Source organism: Dromiciops gliroides, chromosome 2 (assembly GCF_019393635.1).
Source record: "Dromiciops gliroides isolate mDroGli1 chromosome 2, mDroGli1.pri, whole genome shotgun sequence".
Taxonomy (NCBI): Eukaryota; Metazoa; Chordata; class Mammalia; order Microbiotheria; family Microbiotheriidae; genus Dromiciops; species Dromiciops gliroides.
Genome location: NC_057862.1, coordinates 369,114,321 through 369,129,222, shown reverse-complemented (window position 1 = coordinate 369,129,222; position 14,902 = coordinate 369,114,321). Strand labels below are relative to the sequence as shown.

Below are 14,902 nucleotides of genomic sequence, written 5' to 3'. Positions count from 1 at the left end.
TCCCTTCTCTCCTCAATCCCATTTCTGTCCCTCTCATTCATTCATTCACTTATTTATTTGTTATCTATTTATTTATTTTGTGAGTCAGTGAGGGTTAAATGACTTGCCCAGGGTCACACAGCTAGTAAGTGTCAAGTGTCTGAGGCTGGATTTTAACTCAGGTCCTCCTGAATCCAGGGCCAGTGCTTTATCCACTGCGCCACCTAGCTGTTCTACCACCTAGCTCTTGCTCTCTGTAGTCCTTTTCCTCCTAGTTCATTGAGAAGATTGAGGCCATTAGGTGGAAGTTCCTTTAAGTTCTCCTTTATGGGGCAGAAATTCTCTTGATTTCTTCTGCTCCAGGGGAAGAAGTAACCCTCCTTTCGAAGCAGTCTTCTGCTCCCTGGGATTCAGTTACTGCTCTCTCCTAGTCTGAATGCTTCCATGAAATCCCATTCTCTTCTACCTGTCCACATGACATGTCCAGCTGAATGTCCCACTCATTCTTCAAAATCTATGGGATGTCAGAGACATCTTTGAATACCAAACTGAACCCATAATCTTCTTCCTAAAACCTTCTCCTTCCCCTAACTTCCCAGAGTCACACAGTAATTGTCTAAGACCAGAATCAAACTGGGTCTTCCTGATCCCAGGCCCAGAGCTCTCGACATTGCACCACTTAGCTGCCTCAGGGGATTATCTTTATCTTCTGTGTGAGGCTCAAAGATCATAAACATATGTAAACACACTTTGCAAACCTAAAAACTAGCTATAATTAGCACGCTGACTCATTTCATTTATTTCTTTAGAATTTTATTGATGCGCTTAATTTTTATATCACAGTCATTTTTGAATCTAATCTCTTTGTCTCCTGTTTCATCCCCCCACACCCCTAGGTCTTCAAGGGAGCCTTCTTTGTAACAAAAAATAAAAATAAAAATAAACAGTTAAGTGAAACCAAGTGACTCACTATGTCTGACAAGGAAACATGATCAGTGTCTCCTACCCATTTAAGTGCCTTTATTTGGGGGGCAGAAATCTCTCCTTGAGGGATTATCTGGTTGCACAAGACTTATGTGTCCAAGTAATATTTTTTTTGGAAATAGTATTTTATTTTTTCCAATTACATGTAAAGATAGTTTCCAACATTCATTTAAAAAAATCTTTTTCCGTATAATTCCAGAAAGTATTCTAGAATGATTGGAACAATTCACAGTTGGTCCAAAAGTATCAGTGTACCCATCTTCCACAGCCCCTGTAATACTATTTCCATAATTTATCATCTCGATCATTTTGATGGGTATGAGGTGAAACCTCAGAATTGTTTTATATTTATAGTTCTCCAATATTTAGTTATTTGGAGCGATCTTTCATATGGTTATTGGTCATTTGAATTTCTTCTGAAACCTGTCAAAATTACTTAGTACTTTAAAAAATTATATACATATATATATAGTTTTCAATATTTGTTTTCATAAGATTTCTAGTTTCAAATTTTTCTCCCTCTCTTCCCCCCTCCCCAAGACAGCAAACAATATGATATAGGTTATATATGTACAATCACATTAAACATATTTCTACATTAGTCATGTTGTGAAAGAAGAATCAGAGCAAAAAGGAAAAACCTCAAAAAAGCAAAACAAAAAAAAAATAGAAATAGTATGGTTTAATCTGCATCTAGATTCCACAGTTCTTTTTTCTGGATTTGGAGAGCATTTTCCATCATGAGTCCTTTGGAACTATCTTGGACCATTGTATTGCTGAGAAGAGGCAAGTCTATCACAGTTGATCAACACACAATCCAACATTCATTTTTCTTCCTTCCTTCCTTCCTTCTTTCCTTCCTTCCTTCCTTCCTTCCTTCCTTCCTTCCTTCCTTCCTTCCTTCCTTCCTTCCTTCCTTCCTTCCTTCCTTCCTTCCTTCCTTCCTTCCTTCCTTCCTTCCTTTCTTTCTTTCTTTCTTTCTTTCTTTCTTTCTTTCTTTCTTTCTTTCTTTCTTTCTTTCTTTCTTGTGAGGCAGTTGGGGTTAAGTGACTTGCCCAGGTTCACACAGCTAGTAAGTGTCAAGTGTCTGAGGCCAAATTTGAACTCAGGTCCTCCTGACTCCAGGGCCAGTGCTCTATCCACTGTGCCACCTAGCTGCCCCCCAACATTCATTTTTCTCTTCTTCTTTTTTTTTTTTTGCAGGCAATAGGGGGTTAAGTGACTTACCCAGGGTCACACAGCTAGTAAGTGTCAAGTGTCTGAAGCCAGACTTGAACTCGGGTACTCCTGAATCCAGGGCTGGTGCTTTAACCACTGCGCCATCTAGCTGCCCCCCCACATTCATTTTTAATAAGATTTTCAGTTCCAAATTTTTCCCCCCTCCTCAAGATGGCAAGCAATCTGATATAGGTAGTCCAAGTAATATTTATTAAAAGATGTTCTGGGGGGCAGCTATGTGTTACAGTGGATAAAGCACCAGCCCTGGATTCAGGAGGACCTGAGTTCCAATCTAGCCTCAGACACTTGATACTTACTGGCTGTGTGACCCCGGACAAGTCACTTAACCCTCAAAAAGAAAAAGGAAAAGGAAAAAAAGAGATATTCTTTATAGCTGACTTAAGGCCTTAGGAGGGTCGGAGATGGGAGTGGGATGTTGCAGTCTCCAAATCTGTGCCTAGATTGAGGTTGTAGTGTGTTAGCTTCCTCAAAGATGGCTTTCCAGATTTCCCTTTATGTATTTCCTATGATGGAAAATTTCCATTTCAAAGGTGGGTTAGGCTGGGAACGAGGTATTATCTGTCCTCTCTATTTCCAGATCTATTCTTTGGGACCTTCGATTATGATCGTTGATTAAGGGAAATGAGAATATTAGATTGGAATATTTCCTGGTTGAGTCAAGATTGGCCAACCGAGCATTGTGGAAGATTTTACTTATCAACCCAGGTTTTATGGGGCCATTTGGACATTTATCTATAAAGTTGTAAATGGGAGCACAGGAGGAATTCTGGATTGGTTTCAGGGATAAAAGCAAAAGAAAGTGAGAAGCAATTAAAATTATAGAGATATATAGGATAGTATATAAGATGGATATGATTTTCCCCAGCAAGTTTTGCTTCTAAATTGCCCCATCAGTGTGAGGAAATCTTGCACTATTGTCTCAAGTGAGAATCAGAAGCCCTCTGGTGGAAGTGCTTATAGCTTTTCCCCTTGGAATTCTTCATATAAGAATACTAATTCTCATTCTACATGGGAAAGGGAAATAAACTTCAATACACAATGATCCTAACAAGAAGAGAGAAAAATCCTGAATCCATACCAGACTTCTAGCACATTTACTGGATCTAATAACATCTGCCTCTATATATGAGTATACACATATATGTATTTTCTGGTAAGTAATTGCCATTTATTTTTCAGTGCCCAGAGGAAGGATTTTTTTTTCAGGAACACAATTCTAAGAAACAAACCTCTTCTTACATACATTAAAAGAGAGGCATATGTAACAAACCAGATACTTAGGAATGAATGACACTAGTCATAGTTTAAGGGGCCTCTAGAACGAGGACTCTATTTCAGATATCAGGTCGAATGATATCCTTCCCCTACTCCCTGCTCTCAAAAAAATTCCACTAGCTTCCTGTTACTTCTCCCCCCCCCCCCCCCCATGGCAATGAGGGTTAAGTGACTTGCCCAACGTCACACAGCTAGTAAGTGTCAAGTGTCTGAAGCTGGATTTGAACTCGGGTCCTCCTGAATCCAGCGCCAGTGCTTTATCCACTGCACCACCTAGCTGCCCAGCCCCCCCAACCCCCTATTACTTCTAGGAGCAAATATCAACACCTCTCTCATTTTGGTATTATAGCCCTTTACAACCTGATTTCAGCCTTCCTCCAGGTTTATTATAGATTACAGTTATCCCTTCCACATCATGACTTTCCCCGTCAAAGTTTTGATATATCAAAGTTTCGGGTGTGCATAAGAAATTAAATGGGAATTTTGGGGCAATTTTGTGGAAGCAGCAGATGACACAGAAAAAATTTAGAAACTCAGAAATGCATAAATATATGTATGGTATTGTATATTATCACATATTTAATTTTTAATACTATAATAATTCAGAATTCTTCTCTGTTACAAAGGAAGGGCCAGAAAATTTTATGTGGATTTTCTAGATCTCAGGGGTGCTGTGGCCCTAACCCCTGTGATGTAGAAGGGATAACTGTACTTCCCTTCATATATACTATGGTCTAGCTAAATTGGTCTTCTGGAACTTCTCTCAGTCTCATTTTCCTTCTCTGCAAAATGAGGGTAATAATATCACTGGCTTTTATCATGTTATGGTTAGAGTCAAATGAGATGACACGTAAAGCCCTTTGTAAACCTTAAATACTAGCTGTAATGTCATTCCATTGATTATCTGTCTGCCTCTACATAGATGGTCTTCCTCCCCACTCCACTCCACCCCATCCTACCCTGGACCCACACCTGGAATTTACTCCCTCTTTACCTCTCCTACCTTTTAGAAACTCCAGTTTCCTTCAAAGTTTACCTCATGCCTTTCCTGTGTGATGCTTATTCTGATTGCCCCCCTCTCTCCCCTCAAAATTACCTTGCATTTACTTCGTATCTGTATTAGATATCCAGTTTGTATATACTTCTATTATACATATTGTTTTCTCCTATAGCCTGTAAGCTTCTTGAAGAAAGGGACTGTTTAATTTTTGTCATTGTGTCCCCAGTACCTGGCACACAGTAGGTACTTAATGAATGCTTACTGATCGATATAATTTGCAACATTCCTATGCAGGATGTGTTAACAGAGAGAGTGGATCCAGAAGGGAAGTGGACACAGCTCAAATCCAGACCTGCAGAATCCCCACCAGGTAAAAAGTCCTTTTGTGGTTGGTTGTTTTGTTTTGTTTTTTTTAATCTAAAAATATATCTAGATTCCTCTTCAAGGACATTCTCTATAACAATATTTTAGAGCCATTGGTCTTTGGACAACATCAGTCTCTGGAAGCTGTTTGTCAGCCAAAATAAGCTTTTTACTACCAAAGTCCTCACTTGTTAAAACTTTAAAAACAACAACAACAAAAACACCTTTAAAAACAAACTCTTCCTTTCCTTCCTCCCTCTCCCGTATTCTACTCATTCCATCTTCTTGGCTCCCAGCTTCTGCCACCTGAGATGTCAAGAGCTGACCAGGACCTTGGTCTCTTTCATAAAACTGTCATTGAGTTTGAAAGCCAGCATGGGCCGGCTGGTAGACTTCTAGTCCCCTGTGCCAATGTAGAAACGACCTTAAGCAAGATCAATGGAGGGGGTCAGATTTCTTGGCATACTAGGCTGCCTGAGTGCTTGGGATCCTGGGGATAGAGGCTTAATGGTGGCGAATCTTTCAACTGCATAGAGTTGTGTGCCTAACACCTGGCATTAACGTGACCCAGATAAAATGTTTTCTTTTCCATGTATCAGAGAACTTAAGAAATGCCAGTCACAGGCACTGGGAGTCCTGGTGGACTCTGGGACCTTCCATCATAGAAAAAAAGGCACTTTGTGGTTATAAGACTTTTAGATACAATTCAGCAAACATTTATTAAGTGTTAGGTGCTGGGAAAGATACAAAGTTTAAATAAGTCTTGTTCCCTGTCCTCGTAAACTTAGTCTAGCAATATGCTAGTAACATAGCTACCTATAATATACAATATTACTTGTTGAGCGCATTAGGGAGGTTCAAGTAAAGTGCTGTGGACAATCTGAGCGGGGGAAGGCTATTGTTGCCAACCAGTGGGATCAGGAAAGACTTCTTCGAAGAGGTGGAATTTGAATTGGAAAAGAATGGGAAAGAAATCAGCAGGCAAAAAGGCCAGGAATAGTAGGGGGATACAAGATCTTACAAGGAATTGGGAATAGGCTGGGTAAAGACAAGGAAGAGTGAGAGGACAGTGGCTATTCTGCAACCTTAGAGATATCCAGTTTGGCTGGTTTATAGTATGTATATAAGATAAGGCAGGAAAGGTAGGGTGGCACCAAATTGAAGAAACCTTGAATGTTAGTCAAAGAAGTATGAACCTTACTCTGGAGGCAATAGGGAACCATTGAAATTCTTTAACAGATAAATTACATTACTAGCTAGATCTATGTATAAGGAAGAACATTCTGGGTATGAAGGATGGATTGGAAGGATAAGAAAGAAGTGGGAGAAACTTGGATGGGATCTCCATAGTTAGGCAAGATTCCTTTGCTTATGAGAATTAAAAGTTTGGGCCGTGTCTCTGGGGTACAGGTAGGAAGAAGTACATTTGTAGCAGATAAATTTCTGAGCAGCTGTTCCCCCTCAGAACCACAGTCCTTGACATCTGCAGGACATCTGCCCTGTGGCTTCTGTTGAAGAGCTCTGTTTTTGTCCCTTGGCAGTAGCAGATTATCCAGGATGTGTGGAATATCCTTGCCCAGTTCCAAGTTCTGGGAAGGAGGAAATATTCAGCACTGATTCTGCATATTCGGAGCAAGCAGCTCTCCTGCAAAAAGGAACACTATCCCCAGAAACCAGGTGGATGAAGGGCAAGGGCTCACTGCCGGTAAGGGATTGGAAACACACTTGGATATTTAGTTATATCAACTTTTTTGGGCATTTGAGGCATCACAGAGGATATGCTATCAGATTCAATTTCATAAACATTTCCTGAACACCTACAATGACTAAGGCCCTATGGAGGATTTATAGATGAATAATGCCTAGTCCCTGCCTTCAAGGTACTTCCAGTTTTGTATGTGAAATAAGACATCTAATACACAAAATTCATTGTGATTGGGGTCATACAGGAAGTCCAAAGTACTGAAAGGTGTACAGATTAAGGAATCTTTTCTTTCTTCTCTCTTCTCTCTTCTCCTCTCTCTCTCTCTCTCTCTCTCTCTCTCTCTCTCTCTCTCTCTCTCTCTCTCTCTGGGGTGTTATGACTAATGGGTGAATTTGTTTTGCTTAATTATACATATCTGTAATGGCTTTTTTATTGTTTTGTTTTTCCTTCTCAATGAGTGGGGGAGGATTAAGTGGGGGAGAGAAATTGGAATGGAAAATAAATTTAATTTTAAAATTCAGTTGAGGGGATTCAGAGAGGAAGAAAAGAAATGGATGGAAATTACTAAGAGGCAAATTTAGGCATGATGTCCTAGTGATAAATTGGAGGATTGTGAAGTTAAATATCTGCCCTGAGAGGTTGTGAGTTTCTCCTTCTTGGAGGTTTCAAAGTAGAGTGTGGACAACCATTTAGACAGTATGTTGTAGTGGGGATTCCTTTCATGTGTGCTTTGGATAAATGCTTGCTGAAGAATGTCCTAAGGAGTCAACAAGAGATGAATGGGGGGAAAACTGTGAAGGAACTTTGGCTCCACTATACAGTTCTGACATTTGACTTTCTAAATGAGGCCTTCAATCAATTTTGTGACTTTCAGTGAGTTTTGTGACTTTTCTCTGTCAAAGACCAGCCATTTGGGATTCCTCCTGGATGGGATGTTAGGAAGGATGGTTTGGCAGTGGACACAGGAGTGGTAAAAGAATCTAGGATTTCAGCAAGAGAAGTGTTGAACTACTTGACCCTAGGTTCTAAGCTAAGTAGGGGGGAGGTGAAACTAGAAATAGGCTGATATACTGAAAAACTAGGGAGGCCTAGAAGGTACTGGGGTTCCTCATGGGAGCAAAGGATAAGTCCACTAAAGTGGGAAATAAGAGGCATAGGGACTTAATTTTGTAGTCAGAGAGAGTGTTTCAAAGGGCAAGTTCTTAATAACCATCCATTATTATAGATGCATAGTTTATCAGAGCCAAAAGGAATCTTAAAGATGATGTAAGACCTAGATGATCCCTAAGACTCCTTCTGGATTCTAGACCAACCCATTCATTATACAAATGACAAAACTGAGGCCCAAGGAAGAGAGAGTTGTTGATTCAAGGTTACTCAGAGTGTTAATATCAGACCTAGGACTAGAATCTGGACATTATGATTCCTAGACCAATGATCTTTGCAAGTGACAATCATGTGTTACCTGAAAATGACTGAATTTCCTGGAATTATCTGTAATTTCAAACACCCCAGTCCCTACTAAAGGATTTGAACATTGGGAATTGTCTTCTGTTTCTCTAGAAGTTTAGAATTCCCAAGGGAAGACTCGGAGTGACAAGAATAGGAGACTTATCACCACAGGATATGAAGAAGATCCCCACTCTGGCTCTGATTGAATTGACGGCCCTCTGTGATATTTTGGGACTGGACTTGAGGAGGAGCAAGGCAGGAAAATGGAAGGCAACAGGTTAATGATCCTCTAGTCTATTTAAGAATCTTTAACTGAAATAAGGTTTGATTGAAAACAAACTCATATTCTCTTGAGTTTTTTTTTTAATTTGGGGGTAGAAGGCATAGGTGATTCTAACCTCTTCAGAGGTGCTGTGGAGACTGGGGAATTCTAGATGAGGTTTGGGTCCCAGCTTCATGGGTGAGTCTATTCATCAAAGGAAGGAGACAAAAATTTATTAGGTACCTACTATGTGCCAAACACTGTGCTAGGCACTTTACAGGTATTATCTCATTTGATCCTTACAACAGCCCTGGGAGGTAGGTGTTGTCATGATCTGCATTTTACAGATGAGGAAACTGAGGCAGGCAGCAATCAAGTGATTTCCCAGGGTCACATAGCTAGTAATTGCCTGAGGCTGGATTTGAACTCAAGTCTTCCTAACTCCGTGCCCAGCCAGAGCCAGGCTCCAGGGTCTATCCACCCTGTTATCTAACTGCTTTTAGAGCCTCGTGGCCAGTAACAGAGCCCAACTTTCCCCAACCCCAAGTCTACCCCACCTTCATTTGTGGGTTTGCATCAATATTTTTGCTATGCATGTTTACCCACAAACATATGTGTATGTATTTGTTCTGTGGCACATGCATATTTTTCTCACACCCTCAGAGCTTCATCTCAGTAATCTTTGACTTTGGCTGATCCACTTGCTTGCTTGCTAGACATGGAGAAAGCTGAGACTCAGCTTTTGTTATTTCAAGCACCTGTGGTCCCGCTGATACAGATTGTGACCTCTCCATGTCTTGGGAGAAAATTGAATAAGTTGTTTTGAACAAAGAAATTTATGACCCAGTGGCCGATCTCTGGAGATGAGTATTTCTGAACTTAACAGATCCAATTCAGTGTGCTAGAGCAGCACCTAGAACTAGGGAGACTTGGATTCATATCCCACCTCCAGTACTTAGCACTTGTTTGAGGCAAGTCACCCTCTCTAGGTCTTAGTTTCCTCATCTGGAAAATGAAAAGCTTGGACTCACTGACCTCTAAGGTCTCTTCTGTCTCTAAATCTCTATGTCCCTTGTGTGATGGATACTCAGTTTGTCTCTGGTCCTGTACTCAAAGCCCTTTTAGCTCAGTAGGGCCTGCAAGAATTTTCCTTTGCAATCACCCTGAGAACTGAGCTTATCATCCACATCTTGGGGTGGCTTTGGAGGAGGACTTTTGTGGATATAAGCCAGTTTCTTTAAAATTTGCCCATTAATTCTGTTGGAATAGATGATCCAATGCATGTTGTTCTTGGAGAAACTAAGGAAGGAAACTCAATACTAGTTAAAAAGACATGGGGGAAAAAAAAGACATGAAATACTTTTTTTGTCTCTTCTTTCTACAGAGAACCGGCTTTTTGGAGTCCCCCTTAGCACTTTGCTGGAGACTGATCAGAAAGTTGTCCCCAACACACAAGTCCCATTGATTCTACAAGCTGTAAGTTGGCTTCAGATGTCATATGCGTGTAGCTACAAGTCAGTTTCTGGCCATCAGTCTGAATAAACTACTGTTCCCAAACCTCTCAGACTCCTGGTTATATATAGAAACCAGTTCCCAGGTTGGAATCTTTTTAGGTGTATTTTCAAAGTTTCTGTCACCTGCTGTTTTACTCATTGGCTCCAACTCTTTCCTAGCTGCTTTCCTGTTTGGAGAAGAGAGGGTTAGACACTGAAGGGATCCTGAGAGTATCTGGCTCCCAGACCAGGATTAAGGTAATTGGAGGTGTTTTTCTTTTTGTTTGTTTTATTTTTTGCTAATGATTGGAGTCGGGTCTTCCAACTACTATATCCACCTATGCATATGGTGGTCTCTGCTCCTGGCATTTTACTTATTAATGAGCATATATGGCTAGAAATACTCTTATTGGCCTGTACATTTTCTGAATTGATATGGTTGATTAACCATGGATGTTTGTTGAATGAGTAAAATGCAAATTCAGTTCACATATATTGACAGTCTTTTTTGGGGTGGTTCTATTTAATTTCATTTGGCTTCTTAGGCACCTGCCTTGACTATCTTGTCTTCCACATTTCTTTTCCTACCCACATTTCCTCTTCTTGGTTCCCTTCTTGTTTGGCACATTTTTTATCCCCTTCTCTTAAATTCTCCCTAAGACTCACCTGATTTTCCAGCCAGCAAATACACTGATTCATAGAATTGAAAGAATGAACAAAAACAAAACAAAACAAAAGAATGAACAAGAAAGCATTTATTAAACACTTCCCATATGCCAAGTTCTGTACTAAGCACTGAAGCTACAAATAGGAAAGCAAGACAGTCCCTGCTCTCAAAGAGCTCACATTCTAGTGCGGGAAACAACTTATATAAGAGAATTCTATGGTCCTGGCATGTGAAAAGCACTGGGAGTCCTAATGGTAGACAACAGGACATAGGGCAAGCTATGGGGTACTTCATCAGCTCAAATTACAGTGCCCAGGCTTCTGGAGGGTAGAAAAGTAGGGCAAATAATAAAGCCCAGTGGTCTTCTATCTCACCACAAGGGTTATAGTCTCATTCAAGTTGTGTAAGCAGCCATGTTTCCTTCTGCCTCTTGGACTTTGGATAGCAAGGAAGCTGGGGAAGGGCAAGGAGAAGAAGGGAAGTCAAGGGGGTAGATGCTCTTGGTGGTGGGTCTTTTGTCATGCCCGCACTCTCAGTGGGGTCTGGATGGACAAAAGGAAGGAGCAAATGGAAGGAAAGGTTGAGGGCACTCCAACCACCCAGTTTCCCTCGAGAGTTAATAGGGTTATAGGATTTAAAGCAGGATGGGACCTTAAGGATCATCAAAGCCCAGGGTCTGTAAACTCTGGCCCTAATATCCCTCAGCCTGTGGCCTGCTTGGCTACCCTGATCTAGGTCACCGCCATCATTTTACAAAGGAAAAAACTAAGGCCTGAAGAACTTCCTCTTGTTACAAAGGTCACAAGTTGAGTCCAAATCCAAGGATTCTGACTTTGTCTAGTATTCTCCACCACACCGTGATGCCTCTTGATCACCTAGCAGAGAAATTGTGTTAAAGGAACAAGCATATGCCCCTATCTATGGCACTGGACTCCTAGAAAAAAAGGGCAATTCCCATGTGATTCAACACACTTTTATTAAATACTTTCTGCGTGTACCATGAAAGGCACTGGGGATACAAAGACAAATCTAAACAACCCCTGTTCTCAAAGGGCCATAACCCTTTTTTTTTAGTCTTTCTGAAATCCAGTACCTGCTCTCTAGGAACTATCTCCTCTTTTCTTGGAATTCCCATGGATGGCTGGGTTTACTGGGTAATTTGGATAATTAGTGTACTACAGTCAGCTTGAGTCCCTACCTCAGGTTATCTCAATTCAATTACAACATCTTCATAGCAAATCAAAAGAAAGAGCAGGTGTTTTAAAGTAAAATATTTCATTAGCATGAAAATAGCAAAGGAATGGAGAAAATAATTTTGCACACATTTCTGGAGGGTTATGATCTAATATACTGTGTGGTTTAAAAATCTAAGTGTGGATTCTAATCTGTTCCCCTAGTTTTGGGGAAAACTGGCTAAAATCACTGATAAATTCGCCAAGAGTTTAGGCTTTTAAGGGTTTATTAAAAGATATAAGATAGTAAAGAGAGAAAGATTGAGGACAGATTCCTTATAGCATGGAACAATAATACTCTGGCTTTTCAAAGCCTCAATTATAGGGGTGATTCCTTCTATAGCTTCTTTAGACAATGGATACTGTGGAATGGATGGAAGTGGTCCCCCTTTAACTTTAAAGGTAACAGGCATAGCAGATTTAAGGAGGCTCACTTCAGTAGAGGATAAGACCCATAGACTCAGGAATGTCAGAGGGGATTTTGGATGTATCCCCTACTGTTCCTTGAGCCTCTGTAATCAAAATTGGTAATAAATGAACAGTATCCTCTGGCAATTGTAGGGAGACAGCCCCATCTGGAGCACAAGATATGGTTGCTCTGAGCTTACAAAGGAGATCATGACCTAATAAATACAGGGGCATCAGGCATAAGTAAGAATGAATGTTCCACTGTTAAAGGCCCCATAGATACCATACAGGGGGTTAATCTTGCCACTCTTTGGGCTTTTCCCAAAACTCCTACCACATTCGCAGATCCTACAGCTTCACATCCAGGGTCTGGTTTATTCACTAATGCTGATTTAGAGGCTCCTGTATCTAATAGACAATCATAATATGTGTCCCCAACTTTGAGGGTCACATGAGGTTCATTACTTTGTGAAGGTGAATGGATTGGTATAAAGGGGTTTATATAATCAGGGTCTGGAAATATGTAGCTTTCAGTATCTATTTTCCACCCCTCCCCTTTGTTTCTTTGAGGAACACAAGTGTTTCCTTGATGAAACAATACCCAGTCACACACAAATGATGGGGAGGTGGGGAGAGAGAGGGATGATGGGGAAGAGACCTGGGAAGCATTATCCCTTGAAAGCCTTGTATGCCAGGATGAGGGAATTGCATCTTACATGATCAGGTGAGGTAAAGAAGATATAATCCTTCTTCATCTTTCTTTGTCTTAGTCTTTGTAGTTGGTCAGAAAACCATACAGCAGTGGGACTTCTTGTGCTGTGTTCTGCTTCCTTGTTTCACATGGAGTTAGACTTTTTTCTTTCTTTTTTCCTTTTCTCATGAATGTGTTCATGCCACCTTCAGATGGCTTCTGGAACTAAAATGTGGCTAATATAGCTTGTGTTGGAGGCAGGGCCACTGAGTGGGTCGAGTCTCATGACATCATATTGTTCTAATTTAACTCTATGCCTTCAATGGCTCAGGAACCCGTTCCTTTGCTCTGGGGCTGATAAACATGTTGGGACTTCTGAACCCCTGGCTTCTACCATTGCAGCTCACCATATTCTTCCTCTCTGATATTCTAGTCCCAGGATAAACCCACCCCCCCAGGTACTCAGGCACACATCAGAGGATGTCAGGCTTTGGGACTCTAATCAAGCTAATCCTTGAAGCTGAGAGCCTCATGGGAAATTTATAGTCTATATTCTATTCAGCAGGTAGGAAAAGGTGGAGCTTGGTAGAAAATATAACAGGCACACAAATAAATGAAGTATTTTAAGTAGAGAGAAAATACTTAAAACAAGGGGGCATCAGGGAAGGCTTCAAAGAAAACATAGTTAAAGAAAGGAAGATAAGGATTCCCAGAGGCAGAGTTTAAGAGGCAGTGGATTCCAGGCACTGAGGATGTGCAAATGCAATGTTGCATTAAGGAAACAGCTAGTAATCCAGTTGAACTGGAGCAAGGAGTACAGGAAGGAGAGTAATAGAAAATAAAGCTGGGAAGGTGGGTTGGAGCCAGATTTTGAAATTCCTTAAGTATTTACCTGAGAAAAGTGTATTTTATATAAGAGGCAATAGGGAGTCCTTGAAGGTCTTAGAACATGGATGTGACCTTTGTCTTAGATTATTTTGGCAGCTTTTTGAAGGATGGATATGAGAAGCAAAAGACTCAAAGGGGATAGACCAATTAGTTGAATATTACATAGTCCAGGCAAGAGGAGATTAAGGGACAGAACTGGGATAGTGATTGTGTACTTAGGGAAAAGGCAAAGGATATGAGAATTGGTTTTACCTGAGCCTAAGGTGTCTAGCTCATGTTCCTTTTGCTTTCAGAGTTTGGAGCAGAAGCTGGAGAGAGAGTTCTATGCAGGCCTCTTCAACTGGGATGAGGTCCATCAAAATGATGCATCAGGTTTGCTGAAGAGGTTCATCCGAGAACTTCCTACTCCACTGCTCACAGCCGAATACCTGCCTGCCTTCACCATGGTGCAGAGTGAGTAGCCTCATCCTTGGGTCCTGGGGTGTGAGGGAATGTGGAGAGGAGAATGGCAAGAGCTCAGTGAATCCTTCTGCTTTATAAATAAGATTTTTCTTTCCAAAAGCAGAATGAGCTGCCTCTAGGGGGTCTCCCATTACCAAAGGTCTTCCAGCACAGGGCTGCTAGATGACTGCCACTTACTAGTCAGGGATGTTAGAGAAGAAATTCCTCTTCAGCTATTGGTTGGACCCGATCAGTAATGTCAAAATAAAATAGAAATCATTCTCAGCAGGCTCATGTTGACTTCAAAAATCACAAATTAACTATCTGTAATACTGTATTTTTATTTAGTTAAACATTACCAATTACAATTGAATCTGGTTCAGCTGAAAAACAAACACAACCAGCTCTTCTTTTTTCCTCATATATTTGTTTGCTGACATCTTTTATTCCACTCTGTTTTCTGATTTTGTCCATACTGAGTTGCAAACTTCTCACCCACCCCACGTGCCTTTGTGATGATCGTTTTCACTTCTGTAGAGACTTCAGGTGCATAAAAGATCAACTAAAATGGCAGGAACTTTCGTGTGTGTGTGTGTGTGTGTGTGTGTGTGTGTGTGTGTGTGTGTTTTCTTTCTACCTAGAAGACACCAGAAAAGATTAGGAAGTTTCCTTTGAGGGCCAGTGCAAGCTTCTTCAGTACTTCCTTCTATTTGTAAGTGGAAATCTCCATTACTTCCCTGGAAAGTAACTTCTTGTCAGGCCCTTTTAATAAGAGCCATCCTTCTATTAATCAATCAATCAATAAACATTTTTAAACACCTAC

The 14,902-nt window shown here is 40.7% G+C and overlaps 1 protein-coding gene across 1 annotated transcript in view; it reads left to right on the top strand.

Annotated features, from left to right (window-relative positions):
- ARHGAP40 (Rho GTPase activating protein 40) overlaps positions 1-14,902 on the top strand; it is an 83,639-nt gene that overhangs the window by 47,555 nt on the left and 21,182 nt on the right. Inside the window, exons 4-9 of the mRNA XM_043986396.1 lie at positions 4,772-4,847; positions 6,382-6,545; positions 8,109-8,274; positions 9,644-9,735; positions 9,933-10,010; positions 13,932-14,091. Of these exons, the coding sequence (XP_043842331.1) occupies positions 4,772-4,847; positions 6,382-6,545; positions 8,109-8,274; positions 9,644-9,735; positions 9,933-10,010; positions 13,932-14,091 (736 nt within the window). The remainder of the gene's footprint in view (positions 1-4,771; positions 4,848-6,381; positions 6,546-8,108; positions 8,275-9,643; positions 9,736-9,932; positions 10,011-13,931; positions 14,092-14,902) is intronic.